Source organism: Anguilla anguilla, chromosome 9 (assembly GCF_013347855.1).
Source record: "Anguilla anguilla isolate fAngAng1 chromosome 9, fAngAng1.pri, whole genome shotgun sequence".
Classification (NCBI taxonomy): Eukaryota; Metazoa; Chordata; class Actinopteri; order Anguilliformes; family Anguillidae; genus Anguilla; species Anguilla anguilla.
In genome coordinates, this window is record NC_049209.1 from 54,430,078 (window position 1) to 54,454,595 (window position 24,518).

The 24,518-nt window shown below is 49.6% G+C and overlaps 2 protein-coding genes across 7 annotated transcripts; both read right to left on the minus strand.

Annotated features, from left to right (window-relative positions):
- Positions 1–816: 816 nt before the first annotated feature.
- On the minus strand, positions 817–13,865 carry arrb2a (arrestin, beta 2a). Its single transcript, XM_035433565.1, has 15 exons — positions 13,641–13,865; positions 7,768–7,798; positions 7,511–7,571; positions 7,180–7,224; positions 6,254–6,450; positions 5,677–5,736; positions 5,253–5,320; positions 4,753–4,888; positions 4,078–4,162; positions 3,711–3,783; positions 3,168–3,305; positions 2,763–2,846; positions 2,595–2,671; positions 2,213–2,267; positions 817–1,865 (listed from the first exon to the last, which is right to left on the minus strand). Exons 1-15 carry the CDS (start codon positions 13,661–13,663, stop codon positions 1,778–1,780), a joined length of 1,221 nt encoding a protein of 406 aa, XP_035289456.1. The 5' UTR covers positions 13,664–13,865; the 3' UTR covers positions 817–1,777.
- A 2,959-nt stretch (positions 13,866–16,824) lies between these two features.
- Positions 16,825–24,495, minus strand: ap4m1 (adaptor related protein complex 4 subunit mu 1). 6 transcript variants are annotated; one of them, XM_035435114.1, is made up of 16 exons: positions 24,431–24,495; positions 23,105–23,172; positions 22,874–22,959; positions 22,265–22,371; positions 21,961–22,057; positions 21,670–21,780; positions 20,975–21,052; positions 20,553–20,615; positions 20,344–20,410; positions 19,831–19,884; positions 19,606–19,712; positions 19,119–19,210; positions 18,836–18,880; positions 18,574–18,624; positions 18,256–18,373; positions 16,825–17,395 (listed from the first exon to the last, which is right to left on the minus strand). In XM_035435114.1, exons 2-16 carry the CDS (start codon positions 23,160–23,162, stop codon positions 17,204–17,206), a joined length of 1,326 nt encoding a protein of 441 aa, XP_035291005.1. In that variant the 5' UTR covers positions 23,163–23,172; positions 24,431–24,495; the 3' UTR covers positions 16,825–17,203. The 6 variants fall into 6 exon arrangements, with proteins under 6 accessions (XP_035291005.1, XP_035291001.1, XP_035291000.1 ...); XM_035435110.1 differs by lacking the exon at positions 24,431–24,495 and adding an exon at positions 24,277–24,372; XM_035435109.1 differs by lacking the exon at positions 24,431–24,495 and adding an exon at positions 23,989–24,198 and having other exon boundaries at positions 19,119–19,207.
- Between the last annotated feature and the right edge of the window lie 23 nt (positions 24,496–24,518).

Here is a 24,518-nt window from a genome sequence, read left to right on the forward strand (position 1 = left end):
GGAACATGCGTGCAAATCAAACAGAAATGTCCAAAATAAAACTGGCTTTAAATGATGTCGCCCATGCAGTCTTCAAATTTGAACCAAAGGCATAAAAGCCTTGTGCATTCAGCTTCCCCATGAACACACTTTGGACAGAATAAACAACACGTTAGCAGCAGTCCACTCACTCCCCAGCTCACAACCTTAAAAACACGTAAAATATAAAAATATAAGACGATGCTGACATCATGACATCATGATTAATGATCGCTCTGGACACAGTGCTGTTAAATTACATGTCTGGTGGAGAATGCCTTTTTTTACCCTCAACACCCGCTTAGGATTTTAAGCGCTATAATGTGGGTGAACACTGTGAGCAACGTGATGTACTGGTCAGTGCTGTAATGGGTGGAGTCAGAGCTGGAGTGGGCTTGTTCAGTTCAGGAGGGGGCGGGGTCAGTGCTGTAATGGGTGGAGTCAGAGCTGGAGTGGGCAGGGTCAGTGCAGGAGGGGGTGGAGCCAGAGCTGGAGTGGGCTTGGTCAGTGCAGGAGGGGGTGTGGTCAGTGCTGTAATGGGTGGAGTCAGAGCTGGAGTGGGCAGGGTCAGTGCAGGAGGGGGTGGAGCCAGTGCTGTAATGGGTGGAGTCAGAGCTGGAGTGGGCTTGGTCAGTTCAGGAGGGGGTGGGGTCAGTGCTGTAATGGGTGGAGTCAGAGCTGAAGTGAGCTTGGTCAGTGCAGGAGGGGGTGGAGCCTGTGCTGTAATGGGTGGAGTCAGAGATGGAGGGGGCGGGGTCAGTGCAGCAAGCAAATCGGACACAAGACAGTATCAGCAGGGCAGTGGAGATGAATTCTTTGACTTTAATTAAAAAAATGTTAAACAAACTTAAAAATAAAATTGCAGTAATACCTCTGGCGATGAAGACAATACCCATGATAAGAAAGCAGTGGTAATTCTCAGATCTCACTCTGAAGCTGGGGGACGGGCAGCTTTCTGGCCTTCAGGCCACGCCCCTCTCAGACCCTGGGGCTCCCCCCAGACCCCCGACGCCCTGTCCTCTTCATGATCACTTACAAATTTATACAATAAATCATAAATCTCTCCTCTTTAATCACTAATATACAGCATAACACATATGCATGTGCGTTTGTATGTGTGTGTGAAAGCATGTAGGTCTGTATGTGTGTGTGCTTGTGTCAGTACATGCATGATTGTGTGCCTGCGCGCACCTGTGTGCGTGTATGTATGTATGTGCCTGCGTGTGTGTGTGTGTGTGTGTGTGTGTGAGTGAGTGTGCCTGTGTGTGTGTGTGTGTGTGTGTGTATGCATGTGTGTGTGTGTGTGTGTGCATGTGCGTGCGTCCATACAGTAGACCTCTGTGAGCCGTTTCCACAGTTACGGTGTTTTCCTGGTCCCTCCCAGGTGAGTCATGACAGGATGATGGACAGATTAATCACACTCATGCCATCCCGAAAAAAAACATCCAAATACTAATTTCCCCCGCTTTTCCATCATCCCTCAGCAGACAGTGACTGTCAGACTGTCCCTCCCACTGTCTGTGACACAACAACAGGAAAAGAAAAGAGCCAAGATGGCCGACAGGCTCAACATGGCCGACAGGCTGTGCGAGTATTTCTGTGTCGGCCATTTTAGTGCATCATCAGAGCTGTACAGGGAGAGGCCAGGAGGCTGGGGGGGAAAAGTAAAAAAGAAAAAAAAAGAAATTTTTTACAGATGCAGCTTGGCCACGCCCCCCCTCTTGACCCTGGCAGGGGGGGCGGGGCCAGGGGCGGAGCCTCAGCAGAAGTGGTCTTCCTCGTCCTTCCTCCCTTTCAGACGCAGTCGCGCGAAGTCCTCGAACACAAAGTCATCGTCCTGAGAGAAACTACGGCGCCAAACAGAGACAGTGTTCCCACAGTCAGAGCAGGTTTCAGCGCACGTGGAGCTCAGCGCTACAGCGGCGCGGAGGGGGGGCGGCCGCTACGGTGCTACACCGGGGGGGCCGGAGGCTCCAATCCCAAACCAGACACTGCTCTGGCGCTCGTGAGCAAAGCGGCTAAACGTTCGCGTTTGTTACTCCAGGTGTACAAATGAGTGGCAGAATGTGAATGAAGACAGTGTAGCCCCGTCTGACAGTGGCCAATAAGCAAACGCACGCACTGCAGTAACATGGTAAAGAACAATCTGACAGGGGACCAGCGTAGCAGAGCACAGACACACACGGACACTCACTTTGTCTCAAACTCGATCAGGTTGGTGTCGATGGGGGCGTCCGGCTCTGGAACCACTGTGGGACAGCAAAATTTGTGATGTTGTTAAGGAAACATTTACAATTTAAACCAAACCAAAAGATTCAAAGATGTGAAGTGAATGAAACCTAAGTGCAGAAATAAAAACTCAGAACACCTGAGGTGCTGGTGTGGGGCACTGAAGACTGGGGGGGCTGGTTTGCAGGGGTCAGTGGTTTGGGGGGCTGGTTTGCAGGGGTCAGTGGTTTGGGGGGCTGGTTTGCAGGGGTCAGTGGTTTGGGGGGCTGGTTTGCAGGGGTCAGTGGTTTGGGGGGCTGGTTTGCAGGGGTCAGTGGTTTGGGGTGCTGGTTCAGGAGAGTAAATACCTGATTCTGGTCGAGAGATGGGCAGTTCCGTGGGTTTGGGGTGCATCAGGACAAAGGGCAACTCCACTGACACGTCCCTGAAACACAAAGGATCATGGGAAAGCTGAAGCAGACAAACAGAACCATGGGAACCCTGACGGACGGAGCTGAGGCCGCTGTAGAACCTACCCTCCACGCGACACCACCAGTTTGACTTTGACCCTGTAGGAGACGAGAATGCCCAGAACTTCCTTATTGGGCACGTCCTTCACTCTGCAATGCACAGACACACAGAGAGGGGGTGACAGAGATGGTCAAACAGGAGAACATAGGTAAGTTACACACCAAGTAATGGTGTATAAAATTATGAATTCCAGTCATGTGGTATAAGTAGTATGGTATAAGTTATATTGTGTAAGTTGTGTGGTCTATGCAGCATGGTATAAGTCATGTGGTATAAGTCACACTGTGTAAGTCATGTGGTATAAGTCGTGTGGTATAAGTTGTGTAATATAAGTCGTGTAGTATAAGTTGTGTGGTAAAAGTTGTCCGGTGTAAGTCACACGGTATAAGTTCTGTGTTAATGGTGCTCACATGGTGCTGGAGGCCAGGTTAGTGTCCTCGTGTTTGAGCTTGCCGTCGAGCGCCAGGCCTCTCTTCTCCCGGTTGCTGGTCAGTGTGGGGGTGAGAGTGTACACCTTGCAGAACGTGGAGCTGGACGACACCTGGTCACTGCAGGAAGGGACAGGTGCAGATCAGCCCAACTGCCTCATGGGAAATGTAGGCTATCAGCTTGAGAACAGAAAGGAGCCGTTCCAAACACATACAACATTACATTAAGTGCCGTAGCAGGAGCAAGGCTGGGCGCACACTGTGACTGCGATCGCCCGTCACATATGTCCAAAGGGCGCGATGTAGGTCCTCACACTGCAGCACAGTAATCAGCCAGATCACAAACCCACAACAAAGAGGGAGGGAGAGAGAGAGAGAGAGAGAGAGAGGAAGAGACAGAGGGAGAGAGAGAGAGAGACAGAGGGGGAGAGAGAGACAGGGGGAGAGATAGAGGGAGACAGAGGGAGAGAGAGAGACAGGGGGAGAGATAGAGGGAGAGATGGAGAGAAAGAGATGGGTACTCACTCAGCCTCAACATGAGCCACAGGACACTTGTACTGAGCAGTGCTGAACAGGCAAATATCTGCATACTGCCGCACTGGGACAAAAAGAGAGCCACTCTCAATTTAACACTGTCAATTTAACACTGAATGCAACACTCAATTTAGCACTCAATTCAACACTGTCAATTTAGCACTGGATTTGCTGGGAGCAAAATGCAGAACAAACGTGAAGAAAATTCATTTTTTGTGCAATTTAAGGAGAGGGGGAAAAGAGCAAGGGATCGTGACGACCGATAAAACGATGGGAGAGAGAGGGGGCAGGAGGAGAGTAAAGAAACAGAGAGGGAGAGAGGAAAAACAGGAAGTAAGAGAGAGGAAGGGTTTCTCACCAGAGATTTTGATCTTCTTGACGGTTCTGGTGGAATTATTGGTAACGTGCACATTAACACTGATGGGCTCCCCGTGGTAGTACAGCTACAGCGAGAGAGAGAGCAAGAGAGAGAGAGAGAGAGAGCGAGCGAGAGAGAGAGAGCGAGCGAGAGAGAGAGAGCGAGCGAGAAAGAGAGAGAAAGAGCGAGAGAGAGATAAACCTGCTGTTACACTAGAGAAACACTAATCTTTGCAGAATACTGGGTGTGTGTACTGTGTGTATATATGCTGTATGTGAGTTTATGTATACTCAGTGTTTATGCGTAAGTTTATGTACACCCCATGGTTATGTATGAGTTTATGTTTACCCAATGTTTATGTGTGAGTTTACATACACTGTGTCTATGTGTTTATGTACACCCCATGGTTATGTATGAGTTTATGTTTACCCCATGTTTATGTGTGATTTTATGTACACCACATGGTTATGCATGAGTTTATGTATACCCCATGTTTATGTGTGAGTTTATGTATACCCCATGTTTATGTGTGAGTTTATGTATACCCCATGTTTATGTGTGAGTTTATGTATACCCCATGTTTATGTGTGAGTTTATGTATACCCCATGTTTATGTGTGAGTTTATGTATACCCCATGTTTATGTGTGAGTTTATGTACACCCCGTGTTTAGCACCTCCTTGTCCAGAGAGGCCTCCAGGTGCAGGGAGCGGTCAGACATTAGGAAGCTGCGGGTCGTCTCCACCATGGGCTGTGGGCCGGCCTTCTCTGGAGCATACTGCACCTTTCTGATCACTAAGCGCACAGAGTTCCTGCAACGCACACACATATTACACACACACACACACACACACATTACACACACACACACACACAGACACAGACAGACACACACACACACACACACACTCACACACATGCACACGCACGTACGCACACACACACACACATATTACACACACACACACTCACACACACAGACACACAGACACACACACACACACACACACACACAGACAGACACACACACACACACACACACTCACACACATGCACACGCACGTACGCACACACACACACACACACACACACATATTACACACACACACACACTCCTTTGCATAATGTCCCAGTAATGCCAAGACAGATTAGAGTGCCATGGCACGACACAACTACCTTTTGTGAATCTTCTCCTCCACTGATTTGGCACAGAATGCTCTGATCTCAAAATCAACCCCACAGGCCTAGACAGAGAGAGAGAGAGAGAGAGAGACCGAGAGAGACAGAGAGAGACAGAGAGAGAGAGAGAGAGTATTACACTGTTACACTACTTGTTTTTTGTACATTGTTTGCTTTGGCAATATCTACTATGTGCATTCCCGGCCAATAAAGCACACTGAATGTGTAGTATAAGTACGCACACACACACACACACACACACATGCACACACGCACATACGCGCACACACACACACGTGCGCACACGCATGTAAGCATGTACGCACGTGTGTGTGTGTGTGCGTACGTGCATGCGTGTGTGTGTGTGTGCATACGTGCGTGTGTGCATGTGTGTGTGTATGTGTGCTTGAGCGAGTGATACCTTGCCTGTGTCCTCTGGGCCTGGCTGTAACGTCACTGAGCAGGGCAGGTTCTGGGGAATCTGGCACACAGAGACACAGAGTGATTTACACATCATACATGCCACACACTAAAGAACTGGGCACAGTGCAGCAGATGGGGGTAAGGGAAGTGTGTGATCAGTGTGTGGGTAGTGTGTGAGTAGTGGTAGGTCCTAAGTGTGTGAGCAGTGCATGAGTAATGTGTGAGTAGCGTATGTGTAGTGTGTGCGTAGCGGTAGGTCCTCACTGTGTGAGCAATATGTCAGTAGCGCTAGGTCCTCAGTGTGTGAGCAGTGCATGAGTAATGTGTGAGTAGCGTATGTGTAGTGTGTGAGTAGCGGTAGGTCCGCAGTGTGTCAGCAGTATGTCAGTAGCGCTAGGTCCTCAGTGTGTGAGCAGTGCATGAGTAATGTGTGAGTAGCGTATGTGTAGTGTGTGAGTAGCGGTAGGTCCGCAGTGTGTCAGCAGTATGTCAGTAGCGCTAGGTCCTCAGTGTGTGAGCAGTGCATGAGTAATGTGTGAGTAGCGTATGTGTAGTGTGTGAGTAGCGGTCCTCACAGTGAAGTAAAAAGGGTGCGCGTGCTGGCCCAGCTTCTTCAGCAGCCTCTCCTGCAGGCGGCTGAGGGGTCTGCGCTCCTCTGGCCGGGGCGGGAAGGCCTGGAAGGTGGAGATGTGCAGATCCTTCCGGAAGGACAGACCCAGCACATCCAGGTCCTCGCGCCCATACCGGAACGCACACGTCAGGGTCACAAATACTGGAGGGGAGGGGGCCAGAGCAGACATGAGGAGAGCACCTCACTCACAGAGTCTCACTCACTCACAGACTCACTCACAGAGACTCAGTCTAAACTCACAGAGACTCACTCACTCACAGACTCACTCACTCACAGAGACTCACTCTAAACTCACAGAGACTCACTCACTCACAGACTCACTCACTCACAGAGACTCACTCTAAACTCACAGAGACTCACTCACTCACAGACTCACTCACTCACAGAGACTCACTCTCTCACAGACTCACTCACTCACAGAGACTCACTCTAAACTCACAGAGACTCACACACTCACAGAGACTCACTCACTCACAGACTCACTCACTCACAGAGACTCACTCTAAACTCACAGAGACTCACTCTAAACTCACAGAGACTCACTCACTCACAGCCTCACTCACTCACAGAGACTCACTCACTCACAGAGACTCACTCTAAACTCACAGAGACTCACTCACTCACAGCCTCACTCACTCATAGAGACTCACTCACTCACACACTCACTCACTCACAGAGACTCACTCTAAACTCACTCTAAACTCACAGAACCACTCTAAACTCACAGAGACTCACTCACTCACAGCCTCACTCACTCATAGAGACTCACTCACTCACAGACTTACTCACTCACAGCCTCACTCACTCATAGAGACTCACTCACTCACAGCCTCACTCACTCACAGACTCATTCACTCACACAAACTGTACCTTTCCGGTCTTTCAAGTACTCTGGATCTACCAAGATCACTCCATCTTAGGGGGGGAGAGGGGGGTATGTAGAGAGGGGGCAGGGGTGTATGTAGAGAGAGGGGGGTAAATTAATTAAAATGAAATACAAATACATTTTTAAATAAGATCTGTTGATGAACAAACCCAAAGTTTCTCAGCGTTCTTAATATTAAAAAGGTTAAACCTAACATGGCTAGTCGAGTGTATTAAGGCTTGATACTCCAAAACTTTAACAATATGAAACCTGTTTATAATCACTACCCCAGCCCCTCCCCTGCCATAAGCCCCGCCCTTAGCCACACCCACTCACCCACTGGGTCCACATGGTCCAGATGGTCCACAAAGTCCCTCTTCCCCAGGTACACAGTCACCTGAAAAAGGGAGAGAAACGCACATTTTCACACACACACGCATACGCTCATGCTCACACACTGTCTCTCACACTCACTCAACACTCACACACTCTCTCTCTCACACTCACACACTCTCTCTCTCTCACTCACACACACTCTCGAACACACACACACACACTCTAAAACATAGCATAATAAATGGATATGACTTTACCTTGCAGTTAGGGCTGGATTTCTTGAAGACTCTGAGACAGAAAGCCATAAAGGGAGGAAGAGAGATTTTTAGGTATTAATTTTCAGTTTAATTCTTGAACACCAAAAGTCACAGATAAGGATCCCCCTACTGACACAGACTTTAGACTAAATGGCTAAAAACACACCCTCTAATGGCCAGAGCAAGTAAACTGCACACAAACTACACTGGAGCACCCAGAGTCAGACCCTGAACACACAGCAGGAAGTGATCTGCCACATGCAGGTCTGAGAGAACAGTCTGCACTGAACAGAGAGGTGGAATGATCACAGTCAGGTACTCTTGGTTCTCTTCAGGTACATTCAGGTACACTTGAAAAGCAGCAGCCGATACATAAAGGTTAAATATTACCAGAAAGGTAAATGCAGTACAACTGTAAACGAATGCAAAGCGTGAGGGGCCATGTTAGAGGAGCGGCAGTGCAGAGCAGACAGGAGCTCAGACTCCAGGCCTAAGGATTAAACACAAGCTGCTCTGGGCCAGCGGCAGGACTGAGAGAAGCAGAGAAAGAGAGAAAGAGGAAGAGAGAGAGAGAATGTGGCCGAAAAGGACGAATGACGCAAAGAGAGGGAGGGAGAGAGATGAAAGAGATGAGAAAAGGAAGCATCAGCAGAGGAAGAGTCATTAAAAAAAAACCCAAAAACAAACCGTTGCAGGATTCAGCCAGAGCTGGGCCTGGCTGGGTTATAATAAAGCTTTACATCTGGCACACTCACACTCAGGCGCGCGCACGCACTCACACACTCAGGCACGCGCATGCACTCACACACTCAGGCACGCACGCACACACACTCACGCACTCACACACTCAGGCACTCACACACGCACGCACTCACACTCTCAGGCACGCGCATGCACTCACACACTCAGGCACGCACGCACACACACTCACACACTCACACTCTCACGCACTCACGCACACACGCACTCACACAGGAGCACATGGGCTGACGGGGATGCATGAGTGAGCTCCAAAGTTTAGCAACTTAGGAGAAAAAGCGTTAGCGTACAGCCCTGGAGGGAGGGAGATGAGGACAGAGAGAACGAGGGAGGGAGATAAACGGGAAGTACAGACTGAGGGAGAGAGCGCTCTAGGGAGAGATGGTGGAAATAAGAGGCTGTAATGATGAAGGCTCATGATGAGGATGGATAAAGTGGAGCAGTTTTGCAGAGAGGGTGTGGTTTCCACTCTTCTCTCTCTCTGTCCGTCCTGCAGAGCAGATATAAATAAACACGCTGCTGCCGACAGCCACACACCCAGCGCTCACCCAACTTCCTGTGGCAAGGACCTAGCGCTCACCCAACTTCCTGTGGCAAGGACCCAGCGCTCACCCAACTTCCTGTGGCAAGGACCCAGCGCTCACCCAACTTCCTGTGCCACCACAGAAACTCAGCAGGAAGCCAGCAGTGCTGACACTGCACTCTGGGCCTCTCTGCACCTCCACCCAGCATTCTACTGCCCCTGCACCTCCACCCAGCATTCTACTGCCCCTGCACCTCCACCCCACACTCTACTGCCCCCAGGCTGTCTCTTCTCGGTGTTGCTGGATAGGCTTGTTCTCTCCTGTGTTTCCTTCCTCCTTCCTCCTCTTTTCCTATCCCACGTTTCTTCATCTCCAGCAAAAACTTTAGAACTGAAGAGACGCACAAACCTTTCACTTAGTTGCTATGGCAGCTGTTACAGCTTTCTGGTTCCCATGACGACAGGAGATTCGTCCGCTCTGACAAAATAATGCATTATAAAGCATCATATTTATCAAGGATGACTTTAACTAGGCAGAGAGAGAGAGGAGAGGGTGAGTGACAGAGAGACAAATAGACAGATAGAGAAAGAGGCAGAGATAGATAGAGAGAGAGAGATGGCTGTTGAGTGTGGGGGCAGGACAGATGCCTCTGGGGAGGACCAACTTCCTCAGACATTTACACAGGGCTTCAGCATGTCTCAGCTTCTACAAGCAACTCAATGATCCAACTCTGTGACTATGAACAATTATCCCACCGCAATACAGCCTACTGACCCCAGATCAGCTCTGTACCCCAGAACAGCTCAGACCCCAGACCCCAAAGCCTGAGCTTGGACACAATCTCTCTCTGTCACATGACCCAGCAAAGCTGTTTCTCAGTGTAAATGTTATGTCCTTGACAGGCTTGCCTCACTCATCTGCTTACTTTAAGGTTTTAGCTGCGCCTATGCGGGTGTGGCCAATCGGCTGAGATGGCTGATCAGAAGCACCTGGTGGGAGCTGCATCAAAGAGTCTGTTCTGCAGCTCTCTGCTCTCTCTCCTCCCTCTCTCAACCAGGAGGATGCTGGGAGAACAGTGTCCCACTAACCACCACCTTTTCCCTTTTTCTTTACTCTTTGCATTTTGACACTTTAATAAACCCATTTCTAATCAATCCCATTTCAGGTTTGACTCCTTTATGTTATGGCCCTTTCGAACCGGGGTCATGACAGTAAAACACTTCCTGGTATCAGAGTGGAATGCCAGCGTACATCCCCCCCAGTTCTGCTGGCACAGCGCAAACTTAAACATCCTGGGTAGTGCATTCAAAGAGTGTAAATACTGCCTTAACCTGCCCCCCCCCCCCCACACCCCTGGGCCTCTCTCCATTCCTCTCTCTCAACTGACAACATTTACACAGCCCTCACTATAAAATGGTACTTTAATATACCTAAGCAGCTGTACCTTCTGACAAGAGCCACTTAAAAATCAATTTGCAAATAGGCAGACACCTTAACAAGAGAGTCATTAGGCACACAACATTTTAATTATTTAAAGCCGTGACTTTAAACAAGCATAATTATTATGACGATTATTTATTAATGCAACAGCTGCTCTTGGTTACAGGGACATAACGGAAAGACACAGACACATATCATAAGATCTGTGATAAATAAGGGCTGTGTGCAGAACAGGAACTGAGATGGTGAGCAACACAGAGTCTGTGCAGGATTATAGGGTCAGCAGTCACAGTATTAGAAGGACAGAAGTCACAGGATTAAAGGGTCTGGAGTTACAGTCACAGTCACACACTGACTGCTAGAAAACCTCTCTATTGTGCAGCACAGAAAGGTTCCAAGTTACAACAGCAAAAATAGATCACTGAGCATGAGTCCAGATTTTTAATGAGCAGGTGTATCAGCTGATCGTTAAATCCAGAGCCCCCGTCCAGAAAACAGTGCCAGCATCCCAAATTCAAGATTTCCAAAAAGAGTCTTTAAAACATTCACTACATAGTTTGAAATGTGTATAAGTGTGAGTCAAATACACTGCTGAAGACTGCTGCTAATGACTGATGCATTCTAACCCAGCAATCTGTGTTTGATACAATCAAACCCAGCAATCTGTGTTTGATACAATCAAACCCAGCTATTTGTGTTTGATACATTGTAACACAGCGATCTGTGTGACACATTCTAACACAGAAGTCTACAATAACAAGCATGCAAATACTCATTCAAGTAACAAATACAAGAATAAAATCACTAATATATGTGCTCTCACCCCCCACTCCTCTCTCTGTCTCACATGTGAGAAGGAGGAGAGGTAAGGGGGGCAGTGGGGGGCTGGAAGGGGGGGGGGGGGGGGGCTCTCTCCGAGACAGGGGTCACAGAAGGTCAACCCTCAACACACCAGTGCAGAGTGGAGCAGGGCAATTAATCAATAAGCAGAATTCCCGCAGACACACGCTTAAGCACACACACGATCTGTCCCACAGACACACACACACACACACACACACACACAATCTTTCATCCATGTCTCCAGCTCCTCCCACACACCTGTGGAGATTTAAATGGCTTTTTGCATACAGGCTGCATCCAAACAAATGAACCATCTCCTGTAAACCAGGCAACCTCAGGACACACTGCACAGCCAGGCAAACAGGCGTGTTCTCCAAAGAGAGAGAGAGAGAGAGAGGGAGGGAGAGGGAGAGAGAGATAGATAGAGAGAGGGAGAGAGAGAGAGAGAGAGAGAGAGGGAGAGAGAGATAGATAGAGAGAGGGAGAGAAGAGAGAAAGAGAAAGAAAGAAAAGCTTCAGGCTAATGTGGGTGGGGGCATGAGTTGTCAAAGCTCTTTGCACCCCCAATTCCTTATACTGAGGTCACGACTCATAATCACGTTGGTATTTAAGCATCCCCAAGTAGGAATAGTGATCCCGTCTGTATCCTAGTCAGAACCATTATGAGATAAAAGGCCTATCTAGCCCTGGATCAGAATTCGTACTCCGAGAAACTTTATGAATCTGCCTTATATCAATCTGAACACTTCCACTGCCAACGCACTGCAACTCAGAGTAGCTGTAGGGTAAACTGAATAATCAACCCCCCCCGTACCCCAGCCACCCCAATCACGGCTGGACACCTCCCACACACAAAGTTTTAAATCCGCAATAAAGCTGCCTAACTCACGCGCACAACAGTGCGCACAACAGTGTTCAGCCCGAAAGACCCCCGCAGGTGTGACGGCAGGGTGAGCGTAACGCGGAAGTGCACCACTGTTCGCCGGGTAATGACCAGACCATGAAGGGCGAGACGGTAATACCCTCCCATTTCTGTTCACTCTGCAGTAATAAAATTACATTTCTGGAGCTGCTCTAGCCTATACTGCGCTGGGACACCTGTTTAACCTGTGACCTGCAGACCGAAAACGTGCCAGAAATGTATCATTTTATTTGTTTAATATTCCATCACATGGAAAATCGCAGTGAACTGTTTGCCTGCAAGAAATTTAACCAGGGGCTTTACTCAAACACGAACACAAATTCAAACACAAACGGCGAAACAGACCTCTGAAGTGTCGCTGGGTGGTTTTAGGAACAGGTAATTAAACATCAAGCCCTGAACGCGCTCTGAAGCCAAGCATTTATTTTTAATAAAATGAATCAATTAATTTTATTACTGTTATTTTATTTATTTTATTTTTATTAGTATTATTATTTTTTGTGTATTATTATTTATTTTTATTTTTAATTTACTTCATTTCTGCTATTATCATTATCAATTAATTTTATTACTATTTTTATCTTATCTTAATACCTGTGGTACTGATTTCTATTGTTTCTCTTGTAAAGCACTTTGAGCTGCATTTTATGATATGAAAGGTGCTATATAAATAACGTTTATTATTGTTATTATTATTATTGGCAGTCGGACAGACACCGAGCAAATGTCGATTTAAACGTGGGTGTACGTGCAGCAAGCTAACAAATATTAATATGCAGGTTGCCAATGCAGCTTTAACATCTAACGTGTGCTGACTTGACTGATGCACGAAACCGTGAACCTGAATGCGCCACTCGTGTTCGATCGTCAATAATTCTAGATACAGCAACAGTTCCAGTCTTCAATCGTCATCCGAGCCAGCCAGCAACACCCCGCCCCTTGGCTTCGAGCATATTGTAAATCACCATCTGCTAAACACCTGACAGGCAAACTTAAGTATCAGGACGCGGCCAAAACACATCAGCTTTATAGCATACCTTGCTCCCTATACTGCGGTTAGCTAGCTAACGACAGCGTCCTACCGGCCGGCATCTCCCCGCATAACGTTACACTCTCAGTCCCGTTCAACGGCGCCCAAGCGGCCGGCCGCATCCCCAGAGCCCGCGGAGCTTTCTGCACACATTATTCACGTTGCGGGATAAGCCCCCATCAGCAGCGCACATATGAACTACCGCGCCAGTCTGGCTATTATATTGTATTGTGTTTCGATAGTCAGTGTTAGCTGGCTAGCTTTAGCAACCTGTTTAAGGCTACATCACGGCGTAAAGACGAAATGTCAGTGTGGCTTGCGGACGATGATTTGTTCTGCTGAAAAATGCACTGACCTGGTACCCGCCTTGTCCCCCATCCCTGGCAGCGCGTGTGAAGATTAATTCGGCTGTACTGGGCAACACGCGATGTTTTGATTACGCCTCTGGTTCCACTTCCCTCATGCGCTCGTGCCCTCGATCTCCTACCGTCCGCTCTCTCGCGCTCTGTAGTCCGTCGCTGGTGGGTGTTGGTAGTCTCCGAGCGGAAACCAGCCGCTCGAGAGCCCGTGACAGGAAACCAGGGCCCACCTCCAAGTGACGGACACCTCATCTATACAATCACCGCCTTCCAAAACGTCTACCAACTGACCTATCCCTGGTCTCAGACGCCAATTACGCACATTAGAGAAGTAATGTCGACGCCTTGAATGCGCCAACAAGGGGTCAAACCACAGAACTGTCTGTGGTTCAAATTCCTCTCGCCCTACCCTGGGAAAAACCCATTAAAACACATTTACCTAGATGCAATTACTGCTAAATGCAATGCAGGTTTCCAGGTCATTTAAATTCATTTTACGATGATTGAACAGGAGGTTGCAATCCAGTCCAATGCTTCAAAATGCATTGAAATCCCAGGCAATGTCCAGCAATGTGCCCTTTCTCTGTAATGGTAATTTCCATGTCTAAAGTGAATGGGTATTTGCTGTATACTTCATGGGTTTGGTAAGCATGCTATATGGAGAGAATACAGGAAACAGGACATGAATGCATGATGCCCCTAAAACAGTACTTAATACCTCATACACGCACACACGCACACACGCACGCACGCGCGCACACACACACTCGCGCGCAGGTACGCACGCATGCACACGCACACACACACGCACACATGCAGGTACGCACGCACACACACACGCACACACACTCACACACACACACACACACACACAGAAACGTGCGCACGCACACACACACACAGAAACGTGCGCGCGCACGCACACACACACAGAAACACACACAGAGAAACGTGCACACACACACACACTCACACACACACAGAAACGTGCGCACGCACACACACACACAGAAACGTGCGCACGCACACACACACACACACAGAAACGTGCGCGCGCACGCACACACACACAGAAACACACACAGAGAAACGTGCACACACACACACACACACACACAGAAACGTGCACGCGGACGCACACACACACAGGAACACACACAGAGAAACGTGCACACGCGCACACACACACAAACACACACAGAGAAACACACACGTGGTGTTCACCAGTTTCACACATTGACCACGAGTCAGCGCACGCTTTGCTTCCCCCGGGTGAAAATGGCAGCCGAGGTTCCTGTGAGCTTAACGAGGCCTGGGGCTCCTCTGCAAACGGGTTTTATTTAATTCAGCACAGAGCTGCAGCATCGGCTGCAAATATAAGCAGAGTGAAAATCACTGCGATACAATGGCTGTTTTTCTTCCTCTATTTATCCGTCTGTTCTCTGGAAACTGCGGTAAGATCAGCTAGCTGGGGGGGGTCATGCTGTTGGGGGGGTCATGCTGTTGGTGGGGGTCATGCTGTTGGGGGGGGGTCATGCTGTTGGGGGGGTCATGCTGTTGGGGGGGTCATGCTGTTGGGGGGTCATGCTGTTGGGGGGGTCATGCTGTTGGGGGGGGGTCATGCTGTTGGGGGGTCATGCTGTTGGGGGGGGTCATGCTGTTGGGGGGGTCATGCTGTTGGGGGGGGGTCATGCTGTTGGGGGGGGGATCATGCTGTTGGGGGGGTCATGCTGTTGGGGGGGTCATGCTGTTGGGGGGTCATGCTGTTGGGGGGGTCATGCTGTTGGGGGGGGGTCATGCTGTTGGGGGGTCATGCTGTTGGGGGGGGTCATGCTGTTGGGGGGGGTCATGCTGCTGGGGAGGGGGTCGTGCTGTTGGGGGGTCATGCTGTTGGGGGGGGGGTCATGCTGTTGGGGGGGGTCATGCTGTTGGGGGGGGGGGGGTCATGCTGTTGTGTTTTCAGACTGAGCGGAACAGGGCGTAAGCTCTGAGAAAGTACACCCTTATTTTTTCAGTCCTCTTAACTGCAGCAGCAGCTCATCACTCGCCTCCCTCTTCTTCTCCTTCTACCTTCCTTGCGGTTTATCAGCGCTGCACGAGCGCTGAAATAAACCGCCAGTCTTCAGCCCACATGCAAGGGCTTCACAAAACCAGTGAGCTGGTTCTTCGCACAGATACCACAGACACACCAGATATTCAACTCCAGCCTTTCTTCCTTCGCCCTCTGAGATCTTAACCACAGGAGGCTCTGGGGATGCAGGTCAGAATGTGCATCCCTCAGCACTCAGCAAGGCTCTGAACTGATTTTCAGAACACGGCTCAAACGGGAATGCTCTGGAATGGGAATGCTCTGGAATGGGAATGACTTCAACAGCAGTGAGACAGAATCTCGGGTGTTATAGAGAATCTCTGTGAAACCACTGCTCTCACCTGACTGGCTGAATCTTCCTCCAGCAACTCCTGTACGAATCTAGGGTTCCACACTAGATACCAGCAAACATAAACTGATAATGTGCATTAGCCTGGAATAACCACCACAGGTTTCCTTTCGATACTACTATTGATTTATTGGGGCAGTTTTCTGTATATTCTCTCATCATCATTCTCATTGTGCCGGTTAAAAAAACATCAAAGGCTCAACATACATGTATGTAAATATTTACAAATGTAAGTAACACTCAGTTTATACAATATTTATTAAATAAATAAATGCTAAATCCATTTGCTGAATGCATTCACTCAAAGTGCATGACAAGATGCACAACCAGACTGCCAGGAGGCTGGACAAACAGCACCGTTGTGCATGTGTGTGTGTGAGTGTGTGTGTGTGAGTGTGCATGTGGGAGTGTGTGTGTGTGTGCGAGTGTGCGTGTTGGAGTGTGTGTGTGTGTGTGACTATCAGGAGGTTGGAAAAAACAGCTCCGTTGTGCATGTGTGCGTGCGTGTGTGTGTGTGTGCATGTGTGTGCGTTTGTGAGTGTGTGTGTGTGTGTGTGTGTGTGTGTGCATGTGCATGTGCATGTGAGTGCGTGTGTGTGTGCGTGTGTGTGTGTGTGCATGTGCATGTGCGTGTGAGTGCGCGTGTGTGTGTGCGCATGTGCGTGTGTGAGTGCGTGTGTGCGTGTGTGTGTGTGTGAGTGCGTGTGTGCGTGTGTGCATGTGCGTGTGTGTGTGTGTGTGTGTGCATGTGCGTGTGTGTGTGCGTGTGTGCATGTGCGTGTGTGTGAGTGCGTGTGTGTGAGTGCGTGTGTGTGGGTGACAGCCAGAAGGCTGGACAAGCTGCTCCGTTTGGAGAGGACAGAACATGGCCACTGTCCGGGATTGGCGTGAGGGACAGTTGTGGTGTTCTCAGGACATGTGCACGTGTGTGTGTGTGTGAGTGCATCAGATTCGGGTGGTGTCAGACTCAGATGCGGATGGTGTCAGACTCAGATGCGGATGGTGTCAGACTCAGATGCGGATGGTGTCAGACTCAGATTCGGGTGGTGTCAGACTCAGATGCGGATGGTGTCAGACTCAGATGCGGGTGGTGTCAGACTCAGATGCGGGTGGTGTCAGACTCAGATTCGGATGGTGTACGAGTCGGAGTGCGTGACGTAGCGGACCCAGCGCTGGGGCGGACCGGGCTGGGCCGGGGACAGGCGGAGGAATCGGATCTGCAGCCCAGTACAAGTGTGCTTTGGCAGCTCAAAGCTCAGGCTGACCGGACCCACTTCCATCAGGGAGGCGGAGCTTAGGCCAGGAACCTCCAGCTGGAGAGACAGACGATTGGTCAGGTCCCCATGTCAATCACACTGACTTTCTCTTTATCCAGCACTGAAAACTCTGCACATCTCAGAAGAATCTGTCCAATCACTACTCAGGGGCAATCAGCACTAGCCATTTACTATTTAAAACACAAGTCACACTGAACATGTCAATCAAGTCAGGGATTCCAAATTCCTCAAACGCTCGCCACACAGGGAGACCCGGAGGGTACTGCTGCAGCGAATCACGCGTCTGCATGAGGACCCGCAGGGTACTGCTACAGCGAATCACGCGTCTGCATGAGGACCCGCAGGGTACTGCTGCAGCGAATCACGCGTCTGCATGAGGACCCGCAGGGTACTGCTGCAGCGAATCACACGTCTGCATGAGGACCCGCAGGGTACTGCTACAGCGAATCACACGTCTGCATGAGGACCCGCAGGGTACTGCTACAGCGAATCACACGTCTGCATGAGGACCCGCAGGGTACTGCTACAGCGAATCACGCGTCTGCATGAGGACCCGCAGGGTACTGCTGCAGCGAATCACACGTCTGCATGAGGACCCGCAGGGTACTGCTGCAGCGAATCACGCGTCTGCATGAGGACCCGCAGGGTACTGCTGCAGCGAATCACGCGTCTGCATGAGGACCCGCAGGGTACTGCTGCAGCGAATCACGCGTCTGCATGAGGACCCGCAGGGTACTGCTACAGCGAATCACGCGTCTGCATGAGGACCCGCAGGCAGCTGCTGGAGCCAGTGACTGAGTCGATGCCAAGCTGTGCTTTCCTGGACTAAGTCTGTGCTAAACTGTGCTAGACTGCATTAGGCTGGATTAGCCCCCCCCCCCCCACCACAAACTCACTTTGAAGAGAGCGGAAAGCTGGGCCCCCCCAGGGAAACGTGGTATTTCCCAGAACACAGCCTTACTGCTGGCCTGCAGCTCAGCTGTCTGATCCGGACTGCTCAACTCCTGAGACAAACTGGGGGGGGGGGGGGGGGGTGAAGAGAGAGAGGGAAAAAGGAAACAGGAGAAAATTTTCAAAGAGGACACCCACACACTCACACAGTTTCCTGCCTGAGAGAGAGAAACAGAGAGAGAAAGAAAGAAAGAAAGCGAGAGAGAGAGAGGGAGAGAGAGAGAGAGAGAGAGAGAGAGAGGTGCAGATGTTACTTTTCTCACCTTAATGAGCCTTTGGGCACCGGCACTGTGACAGACACACTCAGAGCAGCACTGCAGAGAGAGAGAGAGAGAGAGAGAGAGAGAGAGACCACACACACACACACACACACACACATACAGTGTTATATCCCTGCATGACATCCACCACATCACTATATGACATTGTTACACTACAACATTGGCGCATGAAAACACAATATTCTGCATATAAACACATGACATAGAATCTTGAAAGAGTGTTAAAACAAACAAAAAAACTAACCTCTTTGGAGGCAGATCACACCTGAGCTTTAAGTATATTAACAACCTGCAGTAAGAGAGTAAGAGAGAGAGAGAGAGAACGAACTTTATCACTGAGAGAAAATAAGATAAGCTTTGGCCACAGATTTTCTATTTTGATCAAACCAAAATGTATTCACCATTTACTTTTTGTGAAACATAGCCCTGAAAAACAGGAAGTGATTGCTCTTGGAAAACAGGAAGTGATTTCTCTTGAATAACAGGAAGTGATTGCTCTTGGATAACAGGAAGTGAAGGGTGAGTACCTGCCACTGTTGTCCCTCTCCACTGTGGGGAAGAGCCGGAAGGGCGGGGCTGTGGGTAGGTCGTCACAGAGCTGATACTGCATCACCGTCTGCTACAGAGAGAGAGAGAACAGTGTGTGTGTGTGTGCGTGTCTGTCTGTGTGTGTGTGTGTGTGCGTGTCTGTCTGTTTGTGTGTGTGCGTGTGCGTGTGCGTGTGCGTGTAGGTGTCTGTGTGTGTTTGTGGGTACAGAGGATGTCTGTCTGACCAGTGGGAGGGTCATGTGACCAGGGTTGTGTGGAAACAGGAAGGAGGAAGTGAGGGCAGCGCGGGAGTGACTCACAGGGCCTGCTCAGGAAGCGTCTGGGTCACAGGCAGACCCTGTTCACATGTGTGTGTTTATATGAGTTCCTCTCCTTGCAGGCAGACCCTGTTCACATGTGTGTGTTTATATGAGTACCTCTCCTTGCAGGCAGACCCTGTTCACATGTGTGTGTTTATATGAGTACCTCTCCTTGGCTGGGACAAATTCTCAGGATCCTGTAGCTGTCAAACTCCTCCAGCTTTACAGCATGATGAAAACTACACTCATCCACCCTCACTGCTGCTCCATAACCTGAGGAGGGAGAGAGAGATCAGACACAGATCATTGGGGGGGGGGGGGGGGGGGGGTGATGTACATCTCTGCAGTGAGTTGGCTGGGGGGGGGGGGCTAATATTGGTGCTGTACCCACCTCTAAGCTGGGACTTCCCAATGCTGAACTCCTCATTCAACCCAATTCTCATCTCTACAGAGAGAGAGAGAGAGAGAGAGAGAGGGGGAGGGGGAGGGAGGGAGGGAGAGAGCAAAGATGAAGGGAAATAAAGAAGAGGGACAGAAATGGAGGGAGAGTGATTGGAGGAAACAGGAAGAGAGAACAGAGGGAGAAAGAGAGTTAGCACTAGCATCACAGCTGAACCCATCACTCTCTGGCTGAGAGCCCACACAGGGGGAGGAGCCCACACAGGGGGACGAGCCCACACAGGGGGACGAGCCCACACAGGGGGACGAGCCCACACAGGGGGACGAGCCCACACAGGGGGAGGAGCCCACACAGGGGAGGAGCCCACACAGGGGGAGGAGCCCACACGGGGGAGGAGCCCACACAGGGGGACGAGCGTGCACTGTGCTGAGGGGGCCATTAAAGCTTTAATCAACCTTCTCACCCGGGCACCTGAACACCGCATTACCTCAACACCTCACTCACCTGAGCAGGTGGGCAGGTAACACTTGACCCTGATCTCCCCCTGAATCTCAGCCTTCATCAGAACGCCCTGGAGGAGAGAGAGAGAGACAGAAAGGGAGACACAGTGAGAAAGAGTGTGTGGCTCCACTGTGGGCGGGGCAGTGTGTGGGTGGAGCAGCGTGTGGGTGGAGCAGTGTGTGGGCGGGGCAGCACACGCATGTCGGACTCACGTTGGCGCCAATGACGACGGTCAGCCTCTCGATGACGTCAACAAAGACCTCGTTCTTCCCCCCCTGAGAGACAGAGAGAACCAGGACAAAGCAGCTGATCAAGGGCCTTCATCTCACCATATCCATCCTCATCCTCAGTCTTTACTGCAATTAGGTCAGCTCTGTGACCATGGCCAATCAAATGACCTCTGCCCTGTGACCATGGCCAATCAGGTGAGATCGGCTCTGTGACCACGGCCAATCAGAAGACCTCAGCCCTGTGACCATGGCCAATCAGATGAGGTTAGCTCGGTGACCATGGCCAATCAGATGCCCTGTGATATGAATCAGAGAGAACAGAAAGAGTACAGCCCTGTGTTTTGGGAGCTTCGTGGGCCCCCCCCCGTCCCTCCCTCCTCCCTCCCCCCCCCCAGGTGACTCACCTGGTCCCGGCTGCACATGAGGGGGCGGCTGGCAGCGGTGCTGGGGGCCACTTTGCTCTGCTGCGTGTCTGCGCCAAACTGCAGGGGGGCGGAGAAGGAGTGACATCAGCAACCCGCCAACACCCCAGCGGGATAAGCCCCTGCACTCTGCAGCCAATCACACGCTTTACAGCAACACAACCCACTAACACCCCAGCGGGATAAGCCCCTGCACTCTGCAGCCAATCACACGCTTTACAGCAACACAACCCACTAACACCCCAGCGGGGTAAGCCCCTGCACACTGCAGCCAATCACATGCTTTACAGCAACACAACCCACTAACACCCCAGCGGGATAAGCCCCTGCACTCTGCAGCCAATCACATGCTTTACAGCAACACAACCCACTAACACCCCAGCGGGATAAGCCCCTCCACACTGCAGCCAATCACACGCTTTACAGCAACACAACTCCTATGTGTACAGGGGGAGGGGCCAGTCCAATAGGGGAGGAGTCAGCAAACTGGCAGTTCTGACATTAAGTGACACCTTGAGAGGGACAGAGAGAAAGAGAGAGAGAGAGACAGAGAGAGGGGAGGAGGGAGAGAGAGAGAGACAGAGAGGGGGGGAGGGAGGGGGGGAGGGAGAGAGACAGAGAGGGGGGAGGGAGGGAGAGAGAGAGAGACAGAGAGAGATGGGGGGTGTCAGTCTCACCAGCCCAACGTTGCTGAGGTCAAAGAGACTGACGGGCTTGGAGCTCACAGCCTCTGTCTGGATGAAGTTCTTCAGGATGTCAGTGGAAGTGGTCTGGATGTAGCCATAGTCCTGCATGATGGAGAGAGAGAGAGAGATAGAGGGGGATGAATAAAGGAGAGTGACAGATGAATGGGGGAAGATACGGAGTAAGGTGTGTGTGTGTGTGTGTGTGTGTGTGTGTGTGTGTGTTTATCAGGAGCAGCTGAGTCTGTATGGACAGGAGAGGGATTGAGTCTACAGGGTTCTCACCAGCATCTCATCCAGCATCTCGTAAATGAGGGCAAAGTTCATCTTGACGGATTTCTCCGAGAGACTGCCGCAATAGTCCTTAATGAGACCTGCAAATCTGACACACACAATCAGAGCAAAGATTACACACAGTAAATATGCACAAACACAGCAACCACTATGCACAATGATACTGCACAAAAAGCAGCAGTTTGAACACAATGTATCAACTGCTGTGTGCACAGTAGCCAAACTGCACAGAGGCACACACGTACATGCATGCACACACACTCACACTCACACTCACACACACACAGCCTCTGACCTGTTAAGGAACTCAATGATGGTGAACGGGGAGGGGTTGGTGGATGTTGTGGCAACACAGTAAAGCCCCCCCTGCCTGATGTGGATGAAATGCAGTCCATCATGACTCTGCATGTGAGAGAGAAAGAGAAAATGAGAGGGAGGGAGAGAGAGAAATGATTCACATTTTAAAATACCTTTATTAAAACAACAGACAAAACTCAAGTCATGATCACTTTTACAGAGCACTTACATACACACAGCTACTCTACACCATATAAGAAATTTAAGACAAAGAGAGGAAGAGAGAACAGTTGCTCTGTTCAGATTTCTTATATGAGGTTGGATTGCAGACCTGAATTTGTGCCCAATCAATGAACAGCCCAACTTGGCCAGTTTTGCTGCAGAACCAGCACAGACTTCCAGAAATATGTACATCCTGAATGCAGCCAAAAAGATGGAATGGTGGACATTCAAGTCCGCAACAGCGATACTAACACTCTGATATGATTCTCACTGAAAGGAATCGTTACCACCCAGAAATCAATACAAACATATATCATCACAAATCTATCGAATAATAATAATTTTAGCCAAGGCACCGCGGCACCGCGGAAAAAAAGTACATTACCATAACAACTGGAGCCTGGTCTCCACGCAAGGACGTCACCATCTCGTAGAATACATTGATGACGTCACTGGTCGCCTCGCCACGGACTGACGTTTCCTGTCAAGGGTCTTTTAAAATGGCAGGATCGCACATGCACATGAACTGGGAGTTTGAACACACACATCACCCACTGCTATATAAAAGCGCAGAGTGGTCATTTTACGCTAAACGGTAGCCGAAGGCAAAGGATACAGTCTTTATAGATGAGGTGATCGCCCTTGGATGACAAGATAAACACCTGGGAAATCATTCTTCCGCACCTGGTGAAACACATTACACAAAAACTGAAACACAAGGCATGCGTGATGGACAATATGCTTACGACGTGAAAAATGACGAACAATCATCTACATTGAACAGTTGGTACAAAATCCATCAGCGCTCAAGAGTGTGTCAAAAGCTTGGTGACACTGACATCTATGCTTGATGCGATGTTTCAGACCTGTCAACGTAACCATTAATTCAACAATTAACGTTACAAACTAACATTAGTCATTTGCTTAGGAACGATCAGATGCACAGTAACCAAACAACAAAACTAATGATATAGATCAGCCAGCTTTTAACATGGCATGATGTTATCTAGCCAGCCAGTTAAACTTGCATACAACTCATAGCCAAAGTGAATCGCTAGCTAGCACACTGCAAATAAAAACGGACTCATTACCCACCGGCATTTGTTCAATTTCAAAACTCTCGATAAAAACTTCAAACCTGTAGCGAAATTCCTGGCTCGAGATAATAAACTTTAACTTTTCATCAGTACACTTAGTTAAAAAAAACTGACGTTAGCAAGTAATAGCAAAAAAAAAAAAACACTGATCAAAAAATAATTGTCCCTTCCTCTTCTCCGTCGGTATGTTTGTTGACTGGGTTCAGCCACACTGGAATTGCATACCGCCACCTACCGTGCTGGAGTGGACCTAGCAATTCCCCGTGTGTGACGGGAATCTTATCACTCGCACTGCACAATAATGCACCGTCCGAATAACACACGCGTCGTCATCTCTCAAACACACACAGGTTATTACCCACACAGTCAGAACTCATATCACATTTTCGACCCGCACACTCACTGCTTAAAGATGTGTTCAGTTACCCAGTTCTCATTCCATCTTTCATGCTGTAAGACTCGGAATGGCCAAATGCAGTTTGAAGGCCACATAGCTGAATCTCCTTACTCTCTTCATCCCAAAGTGATGGCTATTTGGCTGCGATGGCCACAATGACAGCGCACAGTCATCTCTGCAGGACCCTGATGTCTGTGCTGTCTAAGCACACAGCCTATTCAGTCTTCAGGGAAACTGCCGGACATTATCCATCACTGAAGGCACACATTTGCCCGTACTTGTTTACAGACGTACCAGGCACAATCCAGAAATGTTGTTGGCGGAGTGTTCATTCAACACAGAAGAATTTGGCCTCGCTGGTTGATGTGCAATCCCTGCCAGTGCAGGAAAACTGGCAGGGATTGCACATCATTTTTGACCAGATATAAGGTCTCATCCTGAGGACTACCTGTTCCAAGATCGCTCTTAGAGGATCACATCAGAAGAATAATCCACTCCAGCTGTCACCAGTCCACACACAACATTAGATTTAAAAT